A 20154-nucleotide genomic window follows, 5' to 3' on the forward strand; every position below is an offset into this window, starting at 1 on the left:
TGTATAAATAAAGGCATGAACATCCAATGAGATATATCGAAAAATCTCAATTCCTATTATGCATTGTTTTGATTATTTTCATTGAGTGTGTTGTTCTTATTCTTTGACTCATCAGAGTTAACGAATTTTTGCACCTACACAGAGTAACAAAAAATTTGTTGATATATGTTGATTCAATTGAAGAAAAAGGGTTTTGATTGTGAAACTTTGAGGCAAAAACGATGACCAGCGACTACTTCAGCGAAATAGACGACCAGTGGCGATGACGAGGGCTGTGACTTGGTCACAATTCTGGTAGAGGGAAATCGATGACTAGCGAGATTTGGACGGGGCGAGCAAGGAAGATGGAGCAACTGAATCGGCGATGCAAACACATGCTCAGATAATGATGTTGAACTTTGGGTGCACTGAGTCTTTGACTAGTTCTTGAACTAGGATTGCAATTGAATTTTTTTTTTAACTGTTGTGTCCATTCATGGTTCTTTCTCAGTGTCCGTAGCTGAACTTCCACAGTGAATAGAATCGTGAGCTCTAAGCAACAATAGCTTTATAACTGAGACCTAACTCCGGCGAAGCACCAAACAAATAATAACACAGAGTTTCAATGCTCTGGTTCTGACGGTGACAAGATCCATTTCATGATTTCAACCAAGCTTCTGTCTAAGTCCGATGAAGAGAGACATCTAAGAGCTCGGCGAGAAACTTCACAACCAACTTCAACGGTTTGCTTCACCTGTGACAGTGTGGTTAGACCAACTTCGATTGCTTGCTCCAAAATAACATATATTAAAATAAAGGATAAAGTACAAAGACACCCCTTGAGGTTTGGGGTAAGGCTATTCAGAGGAAAAGTTTTCTTATTTTTGGACAGTCACACCCCTTGTGAGATTTTTTCATCCAAACAAAGCCCTAAAATATGTGAAAAGTCCACATTACCCTTTATTATTTTATTTATTTTAATTATAAAATATCAAAATACTTAAATGACCAAATTACCTTTTTCATATATATATATATATATATACACACACACACAAACACCCACAGTAACCACCACCCCCAACCTCGACCTCGCCGGAGCTCTGCCACCGCCACCTCTGTACTTGCTAAACCCAAATGGAACTTACTCGAACCCAAAAAAACCCAACACAACCACCATTATTTCTATACTTGCTAAACACAACACACCCACCATCATCACAAACCCAAACCGAGCAAATGAACAAAAAACAAACCCTTCTCAAACCCACCACCAAACCTGCAACAAACCTCAAGCCACCCCACCGGCGAACCACCACCACACCTCAACCACCATCACCGACGACGACCTCAAACACAACACCAACAGATCCACTGCTTTGAGCTCCAATCAACCGTCACTTCCAATTGAAACGTCCATTCTTTTTCCATATCTCTCGTCGTGGTTGCGGCCACCGCTTCAAGTCGATGAACCCTCGTCTTCACCGACACGAAATTTCATATGGCGACTTCCATCCGATGATGTTCCATGGCGGCATGCGTCGTCACCACCACCACTACCATGACGAAGGGTTCAAGCACCACGAGGTGGCGACGGCGGAATCCGTTTGTCCCGACATTGATTTCGGTACTCCCACTCTTTCTATTGCCATCCATCTACGTCCTGCTCTCATGCCTTTGTCCTCCTGTTGCCTTTTTCTTCAATGTATATACAGAGAGAAAAGGGGAGAGGGGTCTTTACACAGGCGGGTTAGGTTTGGGTTCGGGTTAGGGTTTAAGATAGGTTTGGGTTAGGGTTTGAGATGGGTATTTAAGTCAATTAAAATGTTAATTTTATATGAAAGGGTAATAAGGTCAATTCACCATCTTCAGGGTCTTTTTGTCCATTTTTTAAACTTGAAGGGGTGTCATTGTCCAAAAATAGGCAAACTTTTCTCTGCATGTCCTTTACTCAAACCTCAGGAGGTGTCTTTATACTTTACCCTAAAATAAATCAACAAGATATGGATGTGAGTGTATGACTAACGTCCATCAAAATTGCAGGGCATGGATTGGCAACCAGTGGAACCGACCTCAATTCTTAACAATACCTCGTGAATTAAAGGAACTATAGATAAACAAAAATAATTGAATAAAAGCAAGATTTTGAGTTTATCTTGTGGGTGTTTTAGGGGGGGGATGGGTATTTTTGTAATTTTTTTAAAAAAATTCAATTTTAAATTTAATATTAAATAATATTAAGGTCAAATTTATCATCTCACAGCCCAGTTAACGGATCGGCCATAAATACCGAGACAATGTGATCACTTTTTAAAGTGTAAGGAATTATTTGAAATAGATTGAAAGTTTATAATCAAAATTTGAAATTTATGTTAAGTTTTATGAAATTAGCCCTTACATTTATTATCCGTCCCTTGTCATAGTGTCCACATCATGTCTTGTTTGTACTTGTATCCACATTCGGACTTCACATGAAAAGTAATTTCCAATATTTAAACAAAAAATTATGATCTAAAATTGGAGCATTTTATTTTTAACTTTCAGTTTCCAAAGAACTCCTCAAAAAAATGTCAATCAAACAAAATTTAGTTGATTTCAACCTTTTTTTGGTTTGTGTAATTGTTGTTAGACAACTGAATTAAATAAAACTCAAGTGTTTTCAACTATTATTATTATTATTATTATTATTATTTTTTGCCCTTTTTCGAAATTCCAGTATAGTAAAATGAAAAAGTTCAAAATAAATACCATAATTCATTTCTTACCAAATGTAAAAACAAAATTCTGCATTGTTAACTACGGAAGCAACAAAAGGATTATTTGCAACAACACTTCGGTAACATCACTTAGATAATCATTGAAGGAACGATTGATCATATACACAATCCAGTAGATGAGAAATTAGTTTATATTCTCTGCTGATATCTTCTGCTGCAATGTATACCAATTCTCAGATAAAAATGTATATTTTCATCTAGCACAACTGAATGAATGTCACTCCTAACCCCCACCTTGGTATTAATTTAACTCAGCATTCTCTAAAATTTACATATTTACTAAAACAATGATACAAACCTGAATGCACAAATGCTATCTTTGGGAGCATCGAATCAGCGTTTTGAATTTGGAATTGAAAGAAATTCCGTTAAAACTTTGAACTAAATTTCCTCCAACACCAAATCCAAAGCACCGACTCGTTGCTCCCAGACGAAACAAAAGAACAAACAAAATCTTTCTTTAAGGTGTGCCTAACCTTGCATGGGACGTTTTCCATGACGATCTAATCCTGGACTTGTAAGAGCTGATGTGCTTGCACTTGCACTTGCACTTGCAGTTGCAGTTACTGTTGCACTGTTGGTATTGGTGGTGGAACCAAATGTATGGGAACCGGACTCACTAGAAGTTCCGGCAGTGGAGGATGATGCAGTGGGTCTGCGAGATCTTCTATATCTGGAACCAGCATATCCAGGTCTAGTTGGTTCTTCGAGGACGCTTGGCTTTTTCGAAAGCAGTACCACCACACGGCGCATGTTGGGCCGTAGCTGTGGATCGGATTGGGTGCAAAGCAACCCTAAATGTACGCACATTGCTACCTGATCAGGAACTGCAGATGACATCAAGGTCTGGTCCATCACCTCCAAGCTTTTGCCTTTCTTGTACAATTTATATGCCTGCAATACAACGAATCATGATACATATATATGGATGAATACTGGTATTCCTCGTGATAACAGAAAATGTAATATACAAAATAGTGATGGAAAATATAGTTAAAATAATCTAGAGTACTAGTCAATCTTGATCTAGAAACAGGTTGGTTCAGTCTGTTCCATCTGAACCAATAGCTTAATTAATTTTAACTAAGTTATCCCTCCTTCCCTCTCCCTCTAGCTCTGTTTTACCCTTCCTTGGTAACCCTGTGTGCAGGCACATGCATGAATAACATTAAACACCATTATGCCTTTTGGATTTGCAGCCTTCATGGAACAGCCAAATATTAAAACATAGAAGAAACCCGATCAAAATGAAAATAAAAAATAAAAAGGAAAGAAAGAAAGTATTCACAGCAACGAACAAGAAGATTCAAAATGCAGCCGTTTTATGACCTGTCTACTAATTTACCACAACAATTTGAACAACGCATTTGACATTGTAATAGCAGGGAGGAATAATGTTATATTCTATATTACTTTTCTTTCTCCCCTTCTTTCGAAGGGAGACAGGTACAAGGGTTTGTCAATTTAAACTAATTTAATTCGTAACCCAATTTCACCAATTTTCCTCTTGGAAAATTTGCTTATCACGAAGTTCCTCACCACCCCCATCAGTTCTAGTCCCAATCACAAGTCGGTATATTTATCCCAAGCCAGCCTCTCACCACGACCCTTGCATTGCTATAAAAGTTCACAATAATAAAAATTACAAAAATATAAAAATTGGAAGTTCTCAATTCTCCATTATTTTAGCCATGAACATTGCCCCATATCTCTTTGTCCCAGTTATCAACATCTATTATATGATATACCAAGGCCAAATTCGCAGAAGTAAATAAATTAAGACCGTCAGACTTTTTTTTATCCTAAACAACGAAGGGGAAACTATAAAATCACATTGGCCCATGTACTTTGTTATTGCTTGGAGTCTTGGACTAATAGGTACAACAAGAGATGGATCCATCACCAAAGATCTGGATTTAAAGTAGATGGTTCAAATTCTCACCCATTCCTGTAGATTCTGGTCTTCCAGACTTGAGTTGAAAGTTGAGTTCTTCTGACCACTCACCAGTTCCAGAACCACAACTCCAAAGCTGAATACGTCTGCCTTAACAGATAGATGCCCTTGCATTACATACTCAGGAGCCATATATCCACTGTTTCCATGTACAAGTATCTATTAGATACCTTACTAATCAAGTTCCAAGGAGTTGGATTCACATACATGACCCTGATCAAGTGGCCAAAACTATAATAAAAGTAAGAAAAATTAGGTTGCTTGAAAACATACTTGGTACCAGCTACACGGGTGTTGACGTGCGTTTCATCTTCGGGAAAAAGGCGGGCCATGCCAAAATCAGCAATTTTTGGGACCCATTTATCATCTAGTAGTATATTGCCGCCCTTGATGTCACGGTGAATGATGCATGTGTGCGAATCTTCATGAAGGTAAAGCAAGCCCCGAGCAATACCCATAATTATGTCATACCTCCGCTTCCAATCAAGTGCTTCCCGTCGACCAGACTCTAAATCAAGACCATCATAATCAGCATCTTAAGACTATTGATCCATATCTCTACTATATCCAAATTTATGAAAGCTTAATATGATAACAGCCACACTTTACATTTCTAGTGTTACTAAGTCCGAGGAATAGTACCATGTTGAAAGCTGTGGGACTTGCTAAAAGAGTTGTGCTAGAACTGGTCAAGACAATAAAATTTCAGCACATTGGCATGCTTGTGATATTATAATACATAAAGGTGTTAAGCACAATTCAATACAACATTGTACTTCAAGGAGTTAAATTTAATAACAGTAAGTTTGGATTGCAAAAAGCTTTTCGAAGGGTGTTATAATCAAATGATTTATTACCCCTAATACTCCAGAGTATTGTAATTGCCTCTATCAATTATAGAAGAAAATGACAAAAGATTATGCTACCATTACTCCAAAGCATCCTTTTCCCCCCTTCTACTAGAAAAGAGTTTTTCCTCATAGTTTTAAATACATTTAAATACAAGTTTGTCTTTTAAGCTAACTGCACTATCGCATTATGTGCTTCAATTGGAAAATATAAAAGCAAAACCTAGCAACTGAATATAATCGATTTTAGGACTTTCTTTAGATGAACTAGAAGGTGCAAGCATTTTGTGTATGTTTCTTCTTGCATCATATGTTTTCTTTATTTCTTTCTTTCTTTTCCCTAGTTATTCTCTACCATTTAAAATTTATCCATCACACTAGTCCCTCGTTTTGCCAATGCCAGTCATTGCCAGACAACAACTGTTCCGGCATCGAAACTATTTGTTAGAAAAAGAAGGGTTTACCTTAATAAGATATAACTGATGAAAAAATTACATATAAAGCTGTTTGAGAGCACCTTACATCAGCCAAAGGTGCAACATTGAATAGCATTATCTCTTCATTGGCAATTTAAAATGTAAAACGTAGCAGTTTAATCTAATGCTATGTTTGGCGGCACCGAATCGGTGCATTGGAGAAAATTTAGTACAAATTTTGAACTAAACTTCCACCAATTCTTCCAAAGCACCAATTCAGATCTCCCAAACATAACATAAGCTAAATCAAGGCTTCGACTTACACTTTGAGGCCACCCTATTCCCTTCTGCATTTCTATCTTAGAGTGGAACTCTTTCCTTGTTCTCAAACAGCTCAATCAGATAATTTTCTACATACTCAATCTATTAGCCACTATATTAATTGAATTTAGAACAACCAAGATTATAAATCACAATTGGGTTTCACTAATAGCTAGTTTTATAACCTCAATTTCAATTTTCATTGTCTTAACACAATTTTTAACTTCCTGAGCTAAGATTTCAGAGATTAAAACATGAAAGTAGAAGAGAACTTACTGAAGAGAACCTTGTCAAGACTCTCATTAGCTACATACTCGTACACGAGTAGCTTCTCTACGCCGTGCATGCAGTAGCCTAACAAATTCACCACATTGCGATGCTGCACACGCGCCAACAGCTTCGCCTCATTCATGAACTCTCTCTTCCCCTGATTCGAGCTCTGCGACAGCTTCTTCACCGCAATCTCTCTCCCATCCTCCAACCTCCCCTGCACCCGCAAAGCAAAAATCCCATAAATTTCACACATGTACACATTCAGTGTGTGTTTCTTATATATATGAGGCATATAGAATTTCAATAGTATTTTGAGCTTATGAATCTATAATCAAGTCAATTGAACAAATCCAAATTTGCTAATTACTTTGTAGACAGGACCAAAACCGCCTTGGCCTAGCTTATGATTTTGGTTGAAATTATTGGTTGCTTTAACTAGGGTTTCAAAAGGGAATTGCTTCTTTTCTTGTGCCGCGATCCTCTCTAGGTCCTCTTTCTGTCCGTCTGATTGATCAATTACAGAATGAGTACAACACTTACTGTATGTATATATATATAGACATACATATATTTGATGAATTGAAGATGAAAACATACCTTTCTTAGAACCGAAATGGAAGGGTTTGAATAGGTTGTGAATGAAGTTTCCGGATTTGCTCATGGCTGGTGAGTATCAAATCCCATGAAGAAATTGAAGAATTGCTGAGATTGAAGCTTTGGAAATTTGGGTTCGCTGGAGTTCGTGGGAATGGGTAAAGAAAAAGTCGAAAAGAAAGAAATGTTCAGGTTGGATTCATGTGCTTTTTTCTATCTAGTACTACGTTTTTCGTACGATTAGGTTTATATTTCGATGGAAACATAGACTGTTCAAGGAATAGAGCGTGTTGACTATGTGCTTCCAAGAGGAGTACTTTTTGAGTTGTCAAGGTTTTGGGTCTTTTAACAATGTGGTAGATTGAAAAGTTTAGTAGCCTTTTAACAATGTGGTAGATTGAAATGTTTAGTAGCCTTTTAACAATGTGTTAGATTGAAAAGTTTAGTAGGATAAAATTGATTAGACATTAATTAGGGGTTACTGAGGATTTAGAGCATACTTACTCTGGATTAATAATAAATAGATATATAATTATTAATTATCAAATTAAAGATAGTGGAATAGATTCACTTATCAAATAAGGGATGGTAATTTGATTAGTAATTAAAATCGGAAGATGTATCCGTTTATTATTAATCTATATCATCGGTGAGTATGTTGTAAATTCTTACGAGGATCTAAGTATTGTCCAAATTAATAAATTCATTCACTATTAATATAATAGTAATAAAATTAAAAAAAATTATTCTCTTAAAAATTAAATTTTAAAAAAGAACACATAATTTTTTACAAATAGAGTAATATATATACAATATTCGAGTTTTTAGAAGTATAGTGAAATAAGTTCAAGTTGTTGGTTTTTTTTTTTTTTTAATTAAATTTTTAAGGAGACACATACTAAATTTATTTTCGAATTCTCTATTTTGGGACCAATTTTCAAACTCTCTATTTTTGGACCAATTTTTAAACTCTCTATTTTGAGTCAATATATAAGTATTTTGAAAAAATTGGAGGGGCTAATTAATTTTTTTTATAAATTTTAAAAGTAACATCTATAAATTAATTACTACAATATTTAGAGGACACTAATAAAAAAAATTTCAAAAGTTTCCCCTAACCCTGTCCCTGGCTATATATAATCATCGACTTGAAAGTATGGTTCGTAATATTGTCCGTTAGCCGATATTTGACCCATTTTTAAAATGTAATTTGTATTGATTATTTTATATTAATTTTATTTAAATATGTTATACCGTAATGTAATTACAACCGTGACTTTGACCGCCGATACTTCGAATTATGCCTGAGAGGGTGAAAGAAAGAAATGGCACCTACAGCAAAGTCAAAGGGCGTACTCATCATTAAACAAATTAATTATATACGTAGTATTGTGAGTTGAAGCGCCGTGTAGTCAAGGGTGTTGTAATGTGTTAAATGCAACAGACTACGAAGCATTCCTAACATTAGCAGTGTACAATTCACATTAAAACTTTATAATATATATTTGAAAGTGAAACTATTTTCTTGACTAAATTATTAAAACACACGCTTTATTCCAATTTTTTATAGGTCAAACGTTGTCTAACTAAACTACATAATATGTGAGGGTCGTGATAGATAGACTGTTAATTTTGACCAATTAATTTTGCAGAATACAGGTGACAGTCTAAGTAAATAATTTTAATAATTAAAAAAATAAAAAAATAAAATAAAAGGAGAAACAATATAGGCGGGAGACTCAACTTTCCCAAACTGTCAAGTTTTAGGTTAAGTTCTTCTCTTCTAATTGTTTTTAAATTTCTCTCTCTTCCTTTCGTTTATTCAAATAATATTTCTTACCATCTTAACTTGAAGAAGGAAACAACCTTTGATTTTTAAGGTATGGTTGCAACTTCATATATATATATAGAGAGAGAGAGAGAGAAGTGATAGGTCTTCCGACCTCAATTGACGACTTATTCACCGAATATAACGTGGTTGGGAATGAGTCGAAAAGAAAGAGATGTTTACGGGATTTTGTTTTAAGAGTTCTATTGTAATCCAACCACATTGTATTCGGAAGATGAGTCGGTAATTAAAATCGGAAGACTTCTCATATATATATATTAGAGAGAAATATAATGGGAAAAATAAAGAAAGGAGAGAGAAAGAGAGGGAAGTAGTCTTTGGCGCCGATGAACCAACTTCAGAACAGATCGACCCACTTCTTGCTTCTTTCCCAGTGAGTGAGATATTAGAGAGATAAATAAAATGAGAAAAAAAAAAAAGAAGGAGAGAGAACAGATGAGAGAAAAAGAGATGAAAGTGGCCTAACTGGACATGCCACGTAGATTCTGCCAAAGTAATTGGTCAGATGTTTCAATTGAAATATCATTTTCCTTATTATATACATCAGTCAATACCCTATCACAATTTTATTTGTTTATTTATTTATTTTTATTATTATTTTTTCTTTAACATTATGACCCAACAAGGTTTAGGTTGGACCTATGGATTGATCTGGTTACTTTCTTCTATCTAGAATAATATTTTTCGTACTTTGTGAGTCTTTAATCTTACAAAGTTAAAAACATAGTTGGAAAGTACCATCATTTTAATTTATAAAATAATAAAAAAAAACAAATAAAGAATAAATAAATTTTTTTTTTTTTTTGAAAGCACGTGAATTTTACTTTTGGACAATTCTTAGATCCTATCCTAGAAGGATGAAATGGCTCAATATAATTTAGACATGTTCAAGTTTTTAAAAATTTTAATAATACTTATTATCCAACTTCTTACCCGTTTAACCCAAACCCAATATATATATATATATTTTTCTCTATTTAAAGTTTTCAAATCGCTCTTTTAGCATGACTCTTTTCTCTCCCTTCCCCTCTCTCTTTCTCCCTCACAAATTTTCATAGCCAACCTCCATCTGAATCCTTAGTCTATCTATATCAATCAAATACTTAATTTTTATTAAATATGTAAAACAATGTACAAACCAATAGAAGTTTATAAGTGATACAAAACTGTACCAATAGGAATTTGCAGTATTCACAAATTTTTAATCTTTCTTTTTCATATTTTCCACCAATGAGATAAAGGAAAGAAAAAAACAAACGATTAGTCCTATCAATTGAAGGTCTTGGAAGCTTGGAAGGGATGCAAAATATAGATCTAATTATGACTAATAATAAATATACGAGAAAAATTCTATTTAAATATAGGTTAACATCAAATTTTCATATAATATTTTAAGTTCCTATTCCTTCCCTATTCAACACTTGATATGGTATATTCTTTAAATAAATTTAGTAATTTTTCAATTTCAAATGAAGGTTGGGTATAGAAACAATCGTGATTATTTTGAAAAAAAAAAAAGAAAACTTTGAAATTTGATTTAATTGGTAAGAAAATGAGTAATAATTATTTTTTAAAATTTTATAATTTTAAATATATTTCTAAATTGTATTGGGCCAGATAAATTAGGAAGATAAACTTTATCCTCCAAAAGACACCCAATTATTGTCCTCGTTTTCAGATTATCCCCCCAAGAGTATGACTTATTGAAACAAAAGACTATACTCATCCGTCTAGAAAACACTAGACTAGCATTAATATTGTTGCTCTCCCATTGAATCTATTCATCGCCATGATTGTTCAAGCTGAGCATGTGTCAAAATTTAAGTCATATAAAATGAAGTAGGAATAAAAGTATAAGTGAAGCGTGAGGGTAGTGTGAGAGCAAAAGCGTGTTCAAAGTGTGAAAGTGACATATTTTATTTTATATTTTTGTATCGTAAAGTTCTTCAAATATATCAATTTTTAACATATTTATATGTACTTATTTTAGTCAAATACAATGGGTTTAAAATTGTCAGATATAAATTTTATAATTGATAAATTTCGGTGTTAAAACGTATGCGACTCACATTGACTTTTTATATATATTTTTATATACTCGAGAGCACACACTATCACACAAGAGTGATCTTAGACTTACATATATTTGATGAATTGAAGATGAAAACGTACCTTTCTTAGAACCGAAATGGAAGGGTTTGAATAGGTTGTGAGTGAAGTTTTCGGATTTGCTCATGGCTGGTGAGTATCAAATCCCATGAAGAGATTGAAGCTCTGGAAATTTGGGTTCGTTGGGAGCTCGTGGGAATGGGCAAAGAAGAGTCAAAAAGAAAGAAACGTTGAGGTTGGATTTATCTGGTTGCTTTTTTCTATCTAGAACTCTATTTTTCGCACGATTAGGTTATACAGTATTTCGATGGAAACACGGATTGTTCAAGGAATAGAGCGCGTTGTTGACCATGTACTTCAGTAGTAGCCTTTTAACAATGTGTTAGATTGAAAAGTGTATTAGGATAAAATTGATTGGACACTACTTAGGTATTACTGAAGATTTACAATATATTTATTATTCCCATCGTATAATAGTTGTTCATATTTTCTTTTTAAATTGTTCTAAAATACTTATCCACTTATTAATCTTAAACAACATATTTCACATTTTTCTATAAAATACCTTTAAAATATAAAATGATTTCAAACTTGATTATATACATATTTAAACTCGAAAGGATAATTTTGTAATTTTTAAAAGGGACAATGTAATAATTACATATCCCTTTAAAAAATTCTACTTTCCACGAGGGACATCTAATATGGGACGAGAAAGTATGAATTAATAATAAATAGATATGATCATTAATTATGAAATTAAAATGATGAAATAGATATTTCATTATCAAATAAGAGATGGTAATTTGATTATCATTTACGAATATAATTTATTAATTAAAATAAAACGTATATATTTATTATTGATTTATATCAGCGGTGAGTATATTGTAAATCCTTACGAGGACCTAAGTATTGTCCAAATTGATAAATTCATTCACTATTAATAATTTAATATAATAATAAAAAATTAATAAAAATTATTCTCTTAAAAATTAAATTAAAAAAAATACATAATTTAAAAATTAACTTATATCAATTAATTTATACTGATTTTGTTCGATTTCGTTAGAATGCGACAGTACGAATCCACAAGGTAAGAGTATGAAAGAAGGAAAGGGCACCAACAGCAAAGTCAAAGGACCTACTCATCATTAAAAAAAATTAATTATATACGTAGTATTGTGAGTTGAAGCGTGTGTAGGCAAGGGTGTTGTAATTGTGTGATAAATGTAACAGACTACGAATACAATTGACTAACCTGGTTCAACGTTCGCATTCCTGACATTAGCAGTGTACAATTCACCTTAAAACTTTATTGTATATATTTGAAAGTGAAACAATTTTCTTGAGTAAATTACTGGTCAAAAAAAAAAATACACATTTTATTCAAATTTTCTATAGGCCAAACCTTGTCTAACTTAGGAGTGACAAAATAGTCTAGAACCATTAACCCCGTCCATATTCGCTTGTATTTTAATAGTTATTGGTGAATCATTTTAATTTAAAGGTCAAGATAAGTTGGGTAATTTTTAACCACTTAATTTGAGATCAAAATAGATTAAATATGATTAACCATATTCAACCCATATTTCACCCATCACATAATAAACACACAACAACTTACATATATTTTATATTGCACTTAACTCATTTCTCTTTCTAAAATTCTCTTTATCACAATCATCTCTTTAAATTTGTTTCTTATCAATCATCTCTTTTTAAGTTTCTCTTTCTAGAAACTTCTTCTAAAATAATTAAAAAATAAAAAATTTTAAAACCTTCCCAAAAAAAAAATTTTAAAAATAGTTAAATAAATAAATTTTTAAAAAATTACTATTATAGTGTATTTATAGCAGTATGAAAAAATAATTACATCATGAGAAAAAGAACAAAAAATGTGAAATTGACCTTTTGAACTGGATTCAATTCACAGCCATGGATGTGAACTCTTGACTTTCATTATACAGATGATGATGCCATAAAACGGTGGGTGGTGATTAAGTTTGACCCGCCAAATATAAATTAATTCTCAGCCACAAAAACTCAATAATCATTAATCATTAATTAAAATGCATGAAGAAATCTTGGAATGGATTGTATAATCGTTACATTAAATCATTGACAAAAATAGTAGATAAACTACAGTAGAATAGAAAATGATGTAAACTTTTAAATTAAATTAATGCATGTTTTAAACAAGTTGTGCCATCGTCACCAATGACAAAGAACCTATTTTATCACAACCAATCTATATTGACCTTCCATTGAACCACCTGATTGACCACTCTTACAATCATCAAGTATGCGTCATCAGACCAATATAAAATAATATGATTTTTATTGTCCTTATGTTCTTTTTTTCTTTTCGTTTTTTTTTTTCCTTATAAAATTGTTGTCATCAGTAATAAGGCCAAGTAACAATCCCATATAAATAATATGCTTCAATTTTCTACGGTGTGCATATTTCTCTCAAAAGAATGGATCGGCCAATATGAAAATAGAGAAATTTCAATTATTGATCTCTTTTTTTCTCAAAGTAAAGAATATATAGATTACAATGTATTGTTTAAAAATTTTGAAGTTGAAAATATAATGCGTTGTATTTGTACCTCTCAATATAAATAGATATTACCTTCACAGTTAAGTTTTATTTTATTTTTGAAATAATTAAGTTGTCTTTTCTTAAGACACACATGATAAATAATCAAACATATAATATATGTTAATCATGTTAACATTTAATAAAAAAATTTTAAAAATTAAAAAATAAAAATAAAATAAAAAATAATTAAAAATAATAATTAATGGGTCTATGGGTCATGACGGGTTGACCCTGCCTATATTCAAGTTGCCCAAACGAATTGAAAATAAGTAATAATTATTTTTAAAATTTTTATAATTTAAAATATGTTTCAAAATTATATTAGACTACATAAGTTGGGAGGATAAACTCTATCCTCCTCCACACCCAAGTATTGTCTTTTATTTTTAGATTATCCACCTTAGAGTCTGAATTATTGAAACAAAGAGATGGCAGTTGTTGCGAAGTCAAAGACACTCGTCCTTCTAGAAAAAACTAGCGTATATAATTGTTTAGTCATGATTGTTGAACGTGAGCAGGAAAGTATCGAAATTTATGTCATATAAAAAGAAATAGGAACAAAATTGTACGTGAACCGTGAGAGTAAAACTGTATTGAAAGTGTGAGAGTGACATCTTTTATTTTAATTTTTGGTTTTGTTAAATTCTTCAAATATATCAATTTTTAATATATTTATATCTACTTATTTCAGTCAATTATAATGGGCTTAAAATTGTTAGATATAAATTTTGTAATTGGTAAAATTTGGTGTCAAAACATGTCCGACCGAGTTATTATTTTTTTTTCTACAAAAACTCACATTGATTGTTCTATATATTTTTATATACTTGAGAGCACGCACCATCACAAGAGTGATCTTAGGGTGATATTCTCAATCTGATCGGTTTTCAATCATATTGAAAATTAAATTAAATCTGTTTAAAAAAATAAGGTTTCTATTTTATCTTTATCAATTCAGAATTTGAAAGAAGAATGAAGCAATTGAGCTACAAAGGAGTTTGAGTTAAAAAAGTACCTCAAACTGACTTTTGTCATTCCACATAGTGGATATATTTATCAATTCAGAATTTTAAAAAAGTAAGGTTTCTATTTTACCTTTATCAATTCTTGATAGAACATAGTGGATATGTACGGTGTTGAGTTACAGTGTTGGGGAATTCATTTTTCTGAACATGGAAGACTAACCTCTCCAATAATACCCTTGGACCAGCGATAATAGCTGTCTGAACAACCAAACTTTGCTTTGCCTAATTAAATAATCTACTGACTTTTGTCATTCCACACCTACCAAGGAGTTGTTTTATACTTGAAGCAAAATCCAAAGTGAAAGCAGACATTGCTTCCTCTTCTAATTAATTTATTCCATTTTTTAACATTGTTTGCACATTCACTTCTGTCACCAACTTCAAAACAAAGAAAATAATGATGAAGAGGTATAAACAAAACATCAATATAAACAAACACTCACTTTATATACTTACAGATAGATACATGTAGTATACAACTAATCAACTATGCCCCTTTCAAATAATAATAAACAAACCTCATATGATGAAATGATGCAGATATGAGAGAGAGAAAAGGGAATTACTTGCCTTTCTTCATTCCCCTCCCCCCAAAAAAAAAAAAAAAAAAAAAAAATTCCTTTTTTTCTAAATGTCTATGATAACTAGTGGTATGAACCTGGCACTGGAGTCTCTGTTGTTTTTCTCCAGCTTTGCAAGCCAGGCTTTTTTTTCTTTCTCTCATAACATACAAATTACAGGGTGGCCTCACCTAGTCACCTTACTAGCCTACACACACATGCACCCATCATCCTCCTTTCCCTAAAAAGGTTGAGATGGTCACAACCCACAAAAATTAGGGCTTTACTTGGACTCAAAAAAACCATGAAAACAAAGAAGAAAACAAAAGGTTAGGCAGACAAGCTTCAATTTCCAGTCCACCAAGTTCACCAAACCTCAGGAGCCTCCCTCTCCATCGAAGGACCTCCTTTCCAATGTTTAAAACATGCGAAACCGCATCCGCTTTTCACTGGATATATGCAGTGCTTTTCATCCAAGTCCAAAGCCATTGATCAATTCCGAGAACACAATCTGCATTCACCAAGCATCCAAAACAAATGAACAACTGCAATTACAAGTTGACATTATTACATTACATTTCTATGAGAAACATGTAAATACTAATGAGGATATGGTAGATCATATTACCGATTATCTTCTTGGTCACGATAGCTGAGGACAGTGTCATACTAGAACACAGTGATCATCCAGATTCCTCACACGGAGCTCCACATTGCGTAAATCGCGAAGATGATGTAAAATCTCATTGAGAAGATCCATGCCCTCATCACCTTTCTTTAAGGAGCTAATGCAATGCTTTAGGAACTCTCTGTCTCCTTCAAGCGCTTGTAGCCTCTCATAGAGATGATCCACTTCCTCTTCAACGGCAAGTTTCTTGTTCCCCAATTTGATTCTTGTGACAGAATCCACCCCATTTTCATGCCCATTCAACACCCCATTTCCGTGCCCATTCAACATCCCATTTCCGTGACCATTCAACATCCCATTTTCATTTTCTGCACTAATTTCATCAAAAAGAGGAAGAAGCCTCTTTCCTGTTGTTGCACCCATTGTTCTTTTCTCTTCATGCTTCCCATTCATTTCCTTCGAGAAACCATTTTCATCCCCATTCACTTCACAATCACAATCACAATCACAATCGGAATTCTCATCCAGATGTTTACCATTCTCTTCACATAAATGGTCAATTGGTTTTATATCCTGAATATGATTTTCCTCTTCGTCAGCCAATGTAAAAAGCTTCTCTTCTAAAACCTTGAGTTGCTCTAGAATGGACATTCTCTCTTCCTCAAAGTTGGCCAATGATTCCTCCAAGTTTAGAACTGCCTCAACAGGGGTGTTGTGGTTGCCACTTTCTTGATGGCCATAGAAGCCATCTTCTTCCTTCGCTTCTTGATTCAAATCGATAGACAGCCCATCACTATCCTCGGCATGGCTACAAGAAGCAGAGGAAGTCCCACTTCTACTGCTGCTACCATCTTTACTCTTTCTTAACATCTTCATCTTTTCCTTTGACTCGTAATCCAAAACCTTCTTCCGATAAATTTCAATCTCTTTCTCTAGCTCATGCTTTTCCCTCTCCCTCTTTACCATAAGCTCATTCAAAAGCTGCAAAGCTTCTTGATCGTATTCAGATTGTTCTTCCATCATTCTCTGGTACTGCAAGGCTTCCATCTGCATTGCTGCCTTCTCTTCTTGAAGCCTATTTATCATCGCCATGGTCTGGCTGGCAGCTACTGCGGAAGCACTCCGCTCTTCTTCGAGTTCCGTATATAAAGCATGTAAAGCCTTTCTTTCAGCTCTGAGAGCCGATGTCAGGCGGTCAACTGTCACAACTCCCTCACCACCTTCAAACTCACTTATCACACTTCCATCCAGAGACTCTTCAGTTCCCGATTCCCTTTTCTCGAGTAGTAGCAATTTCTTGTGCAAGTGGTGGAGACTTTCTGTTGAAGTAGGTGTATCTGGGACTTTATCATCCTCAATTTCATTAAGCTCAGAACACAAAGGAAAATGATTGCTTATTGATGTCTCACTCATCTCAACTGTTATTGTTTTGCATACAATTGTTTCTTCCTCAGTTTGCTTACAACCTAATATAAAAAAAATTCCAAATTAACATTCTTATACAATTAAACTAAACTATGATGTTACAAGATAAGAATTTGAGGCTTACCATGATCATTATCAGCATCTAGATTAGCAGAACTGGTGGAAGGATCTTCATGTATGCATTGATATGAAGTGGGAATTTCTCGAGTTTGAATCTCATCTGTTGGATCAAGATCAGGTATATCTGTCCCTATAGAGACCTCTACTTCAGTTTCATTGACTACAAATTGACACATTTCTTCAAAAACTGCATATATCATCAAAATATTTCAAAATTTATTCTAGATTTAACATAAGAGCATGAAAGAAATTTAATCAAAAATTTTAAGTTCTTCAAGTACCTGGAGGAGAATCATCTGAATCCCTTTCGTTAGCTTCTGCTGCCACCGGTGCTTGAACATCGTCATTGACTACAAATTGAGACAATTCTTCAAAAACTGCATATATCATAAAAAAAAAATTGAAATTTTAATCTACATGTAACATTATTTAGGATTTTAAGGTGTGCAAGTACCTTGAGGAGAATCATCTGAATCCCTTTCGTTCGCTTCTGCTGCCACTGGTGCTTGAACATCATCATCAACATCCTTAGGTGGGGTTTGGGCTGCTTGAGTCATAGCAACTTGTTCACACACCTCTCTCATCAAATCAAAATCTTTTTCATGAATTACAAGAGAATTCTCATTCTCTTCCATTTCCACAGATTCAATCACTGCAAATCTAGGTTCCTCTTCACTCTCTCCAATTCGTGCCTCATCCTGCAATACAGACCCTAAATTGGCTTCCTGAATATCATTATTTTCATGATCTTCTTCCTTAATTCTGTACTTGCTCTGATTTTCCTCAGTGGTTGAATCAATCAATTCCACTGGAATCAGTCGACAACCACCTTGACCTACAAAGAACTCCAAATGCTGAGGAATGATTTCAAGAGATGAATCATCTATGGAATTGATGGTCTCATCGGACCACGGATCTTCCATAACCACATTTGAATTGTCCTCCTTAATGGGTTCTTTCTCTGCTTGCCAAACACCTCCGAATTCTTTCAATTCGGAATTTGAATTAGAAACAGAGCAATCCTCCTCTGCTTCCTCTTCTCCAAAACCGAAACGTCCATTAAACCCGGAAATCATCTGATTCTCAACCTCTTTCTCAATTTCACGCTCGTCTTCACATCGATCTACCAAAAAATCTGATCTGCTCGGACCCGAACAATCTCCTTCTTCAATATGATCATCATCATCATTCCCTGCGTCTGCAATCAAATTTCCTTTCTGGGTATAATCCAGAACATCCCAAGCAGGCTTGATAACAATATACGGAGAGTTGCTTTTGCTGTCCATGCTCACACCACAACACGAACACTTCAAACCCACTTCACCATTTTCAACAATCTTCTTTCCTTCACTCTGAATCACCCCAAGTTCTTTCATCCATGGAAAGAAAGCAAAATTCTTTGAAACCCCGTCATTGTTTGGTAGCGAGGATGAGCAGTCCTCGCACATATATTGCGATTCAACTAACTTCCGATGATTCGAGCAGTAACCCAATTTGGAAATCTCTGTGGCATGTGCTTCACAGAGAAGATCTCTGTATGAATTGGGTTTTTTTCGGGGCTCAAAGATGTGATCCACACGAGAACACCAAAGGCAGGGTGTTTTGAGACCGAAGTAGTCCGCGAATTTGATGATCAGATAGGAAAACAGAGAATTCAGGAGGAGGAGGATTATCAGAATCCATTCAAGGACTGCATAGATAAGAATTAGAGTGATCTTGTTGGTATTTCTGTGCAACATGGTCGCAAATTTGTTGGCCGCCATTGTTGATGCTCTGTTCTTGCTATTTACAGGGGAACAGAAGATATAATATATATATATATATATATATATATATATATATAATAGATAGATAGACAGACAGAAGAATCAGATGGAAAACAGCTTTGTGCTTGTGAGAGGTAGAATAGAGAGAGAGAGATTAAGAAATTTAGAACTTTGAACAGTGAGGTAGATGTGGTGTTGTTTAGAGAGAGCTAAAGAAGACGACTTCCAACTACAGAAAATTAAAACATGAATTCCTTCGAGTTTTGACAAAGTTCTAAGCAACCATTTAACGTCAAAAGAGCTAATAGACTTCTAGATTGTTCCTGCTAGAAATTCTGTACATTTTTTTGGGTTATAATAAAATCCCAGTGGGGTGAGATAGAGTTAACTTTGGATCCAAACACCTTTTCCTTAGCCGTTTCTGCTTTCTCCACTCTGTTTTTGTTTTAGGGCATCAAAGGAATGGACCTACCAACCAAAAATATGGGTTGGTGGACCATAATCAAAGTTATGTGGGGGCCACGAAGGATGCTAGGTGCTGGAACTAATCATGACGTGGCTTTTGATATTATTAGGTCAATATATAAAATGTGAAGACTATTCACTTCATTGATTTATATGTCTGTGTTTATACAAAAGTGAAACTCCATTTTTCTTTCCTTTCCCATCCTCTTCTCCTTCTCCCGACCAACTCTTAAATATCCAATTCACAAAACAATTTTCAATTTTGCGGTGGAGTAAAAAAAAATTCTATTCTTCAAACACAAATTCCAATGGACTTCGAAAATTTTCCCAAACATTTGATGAAAATTTTCATTATTGAGCACATAAATGTATACTTATGACTGTAATTTAATAATACATCTTCTACAAAGGTCCAAGACTCGTAAGAATAAACCATTGCA

The 20154-nt window shown here is 34.0% G+C and overlaps 2 protein-coding genes across 4 annotated transcripts; both read right to left on the minus strand.

Moving 5' to 3' along the window:
* Nucleotides 1–2967: 2967 nt before the first annotated feature.
* Nucleotides 2968–7470, minus strand: LOC132302503 (cysteine-rich receptor-like protein kinase 43). The gene is made up of 6 exons (XM_059799387.1): nt 7166–7470; nt 6936–7072; nt 6572–6782; nt 4984–5218; nt 4699–4849; nt 2968–3650 (listed from the first exon to the last, which is right to left on the minus strand). The coding sequence occupies exons 1-6, from the start codon at nt 7227–7229 to the stop codon at nt 3228–3230; spliced, it is 1221 nt and encodes a 406-aa protein (XP_059655370.1). The 5' UTR covers nt 7230–7470; the 3' UTR covers nt 2968–3227.
* Nucleotides 7471–15178: 7708 nt separating this feature from the next.
* Nucleotides 15179–19632, minus strand: LOC132302504 (myosin-binding protein 3-like). 3 transcript variants are annotated; one of them, XM_059799390.1, is made up of 5 exons: nt 17938–19632; nt 17765–17833; nt 17488–17670; nt 15939–17404; nt 15179–15821 (listed from the first exon to the last, which is right to left on the minus strand). In XM_059799390.1, the coding sequence occupies exons 1-4, from the start codon at nt 19244–19246 to the stop codon at nt 15975–15977; spliced, it is 2991 nt and encodes a 996-aa protein (XP_059655373.1). In that variant the 5' UTR covers nt 19247–19632; the 3' UTR covers nt 15179–15821; nt 15939–15974. The 3 variants fall into 3 exon arrangements, with proteins under 3 accessions (XP_059655373.1, XP_059655371.1, XP_059655372.1); XM_059799388.1 differs by having other exon boundaries at nt 17765–17860; XM_059799389.1 differs by having other exon boundaries at nt 15179–15855; nt 17765–17860.
* Between the last annotated feature and the right edge of the window lie 522 nt (nt 19633–20154).

The sequence above is a fragment of the Cornus florida genome, unplaced genomic scaffold, assembly GCF_030987335.1.
Source record: "Cornus florida cultivar Cherokee Brave unplaced genomic scaffold, ASM3098733v1 CherokeeBrave_3.0.0_Hap2_Chr04, whole genome shotgun sequence".
NCBI classification, from domain to species: Eukaryota; Viridiplantae; Streptophyta; class Magnoliopsida; order Cornales; family Cornaceae; genus Cornus; species Cornus florida.

Excerpts from the sequence above, each read along its gene's own strand:
- LOC132302503 (XM_059799387.1), bottom strand. The coding sequence starts at position 7,229 with ATGAGCAAATCCGGAAACTTCATTCACAACCTATTCAAACCCTTCCAT. Across the intron at positions 7,073-7,165 it reads CCATTTCGGTTCTAAGAAAG|ACGGACAGAAAGAGGACCTA; the intron begins GTATGTTTTCAT and ends TTGATCAATCAG. Across the intron at positions 6,783-6,935 it reads GTTTTGGTCCTGTCTACAAA|GGGAGGTTGGAGGATGGGAG; the intron begins GTAATTAGCAAA and ends TTGCGGGTGCAG.
- LOC132302504 (XM_059799388.1), bottom strand. The coding sequence starts at position 19,246 with ATGGCGGCCAACAAATTTGCGACCATGTTGCACAGAAATACCAACAAG. Across the intron at positions 17,861-17,937 it reads TTCAGATGATTCTCCTCAAG|TTTTTGAAGAATTGTCTCAA; the intron begins GTACTTGCACAC and ends TGATATATGCAG. Across the intron at positions 17,405-17,487 it reads AGATGCTGATAATGATCATG|GTTGTAAGCAAACTGAGGAA; the intron begins GTAAGCCTCAAA and ends TTTTTATATTAG.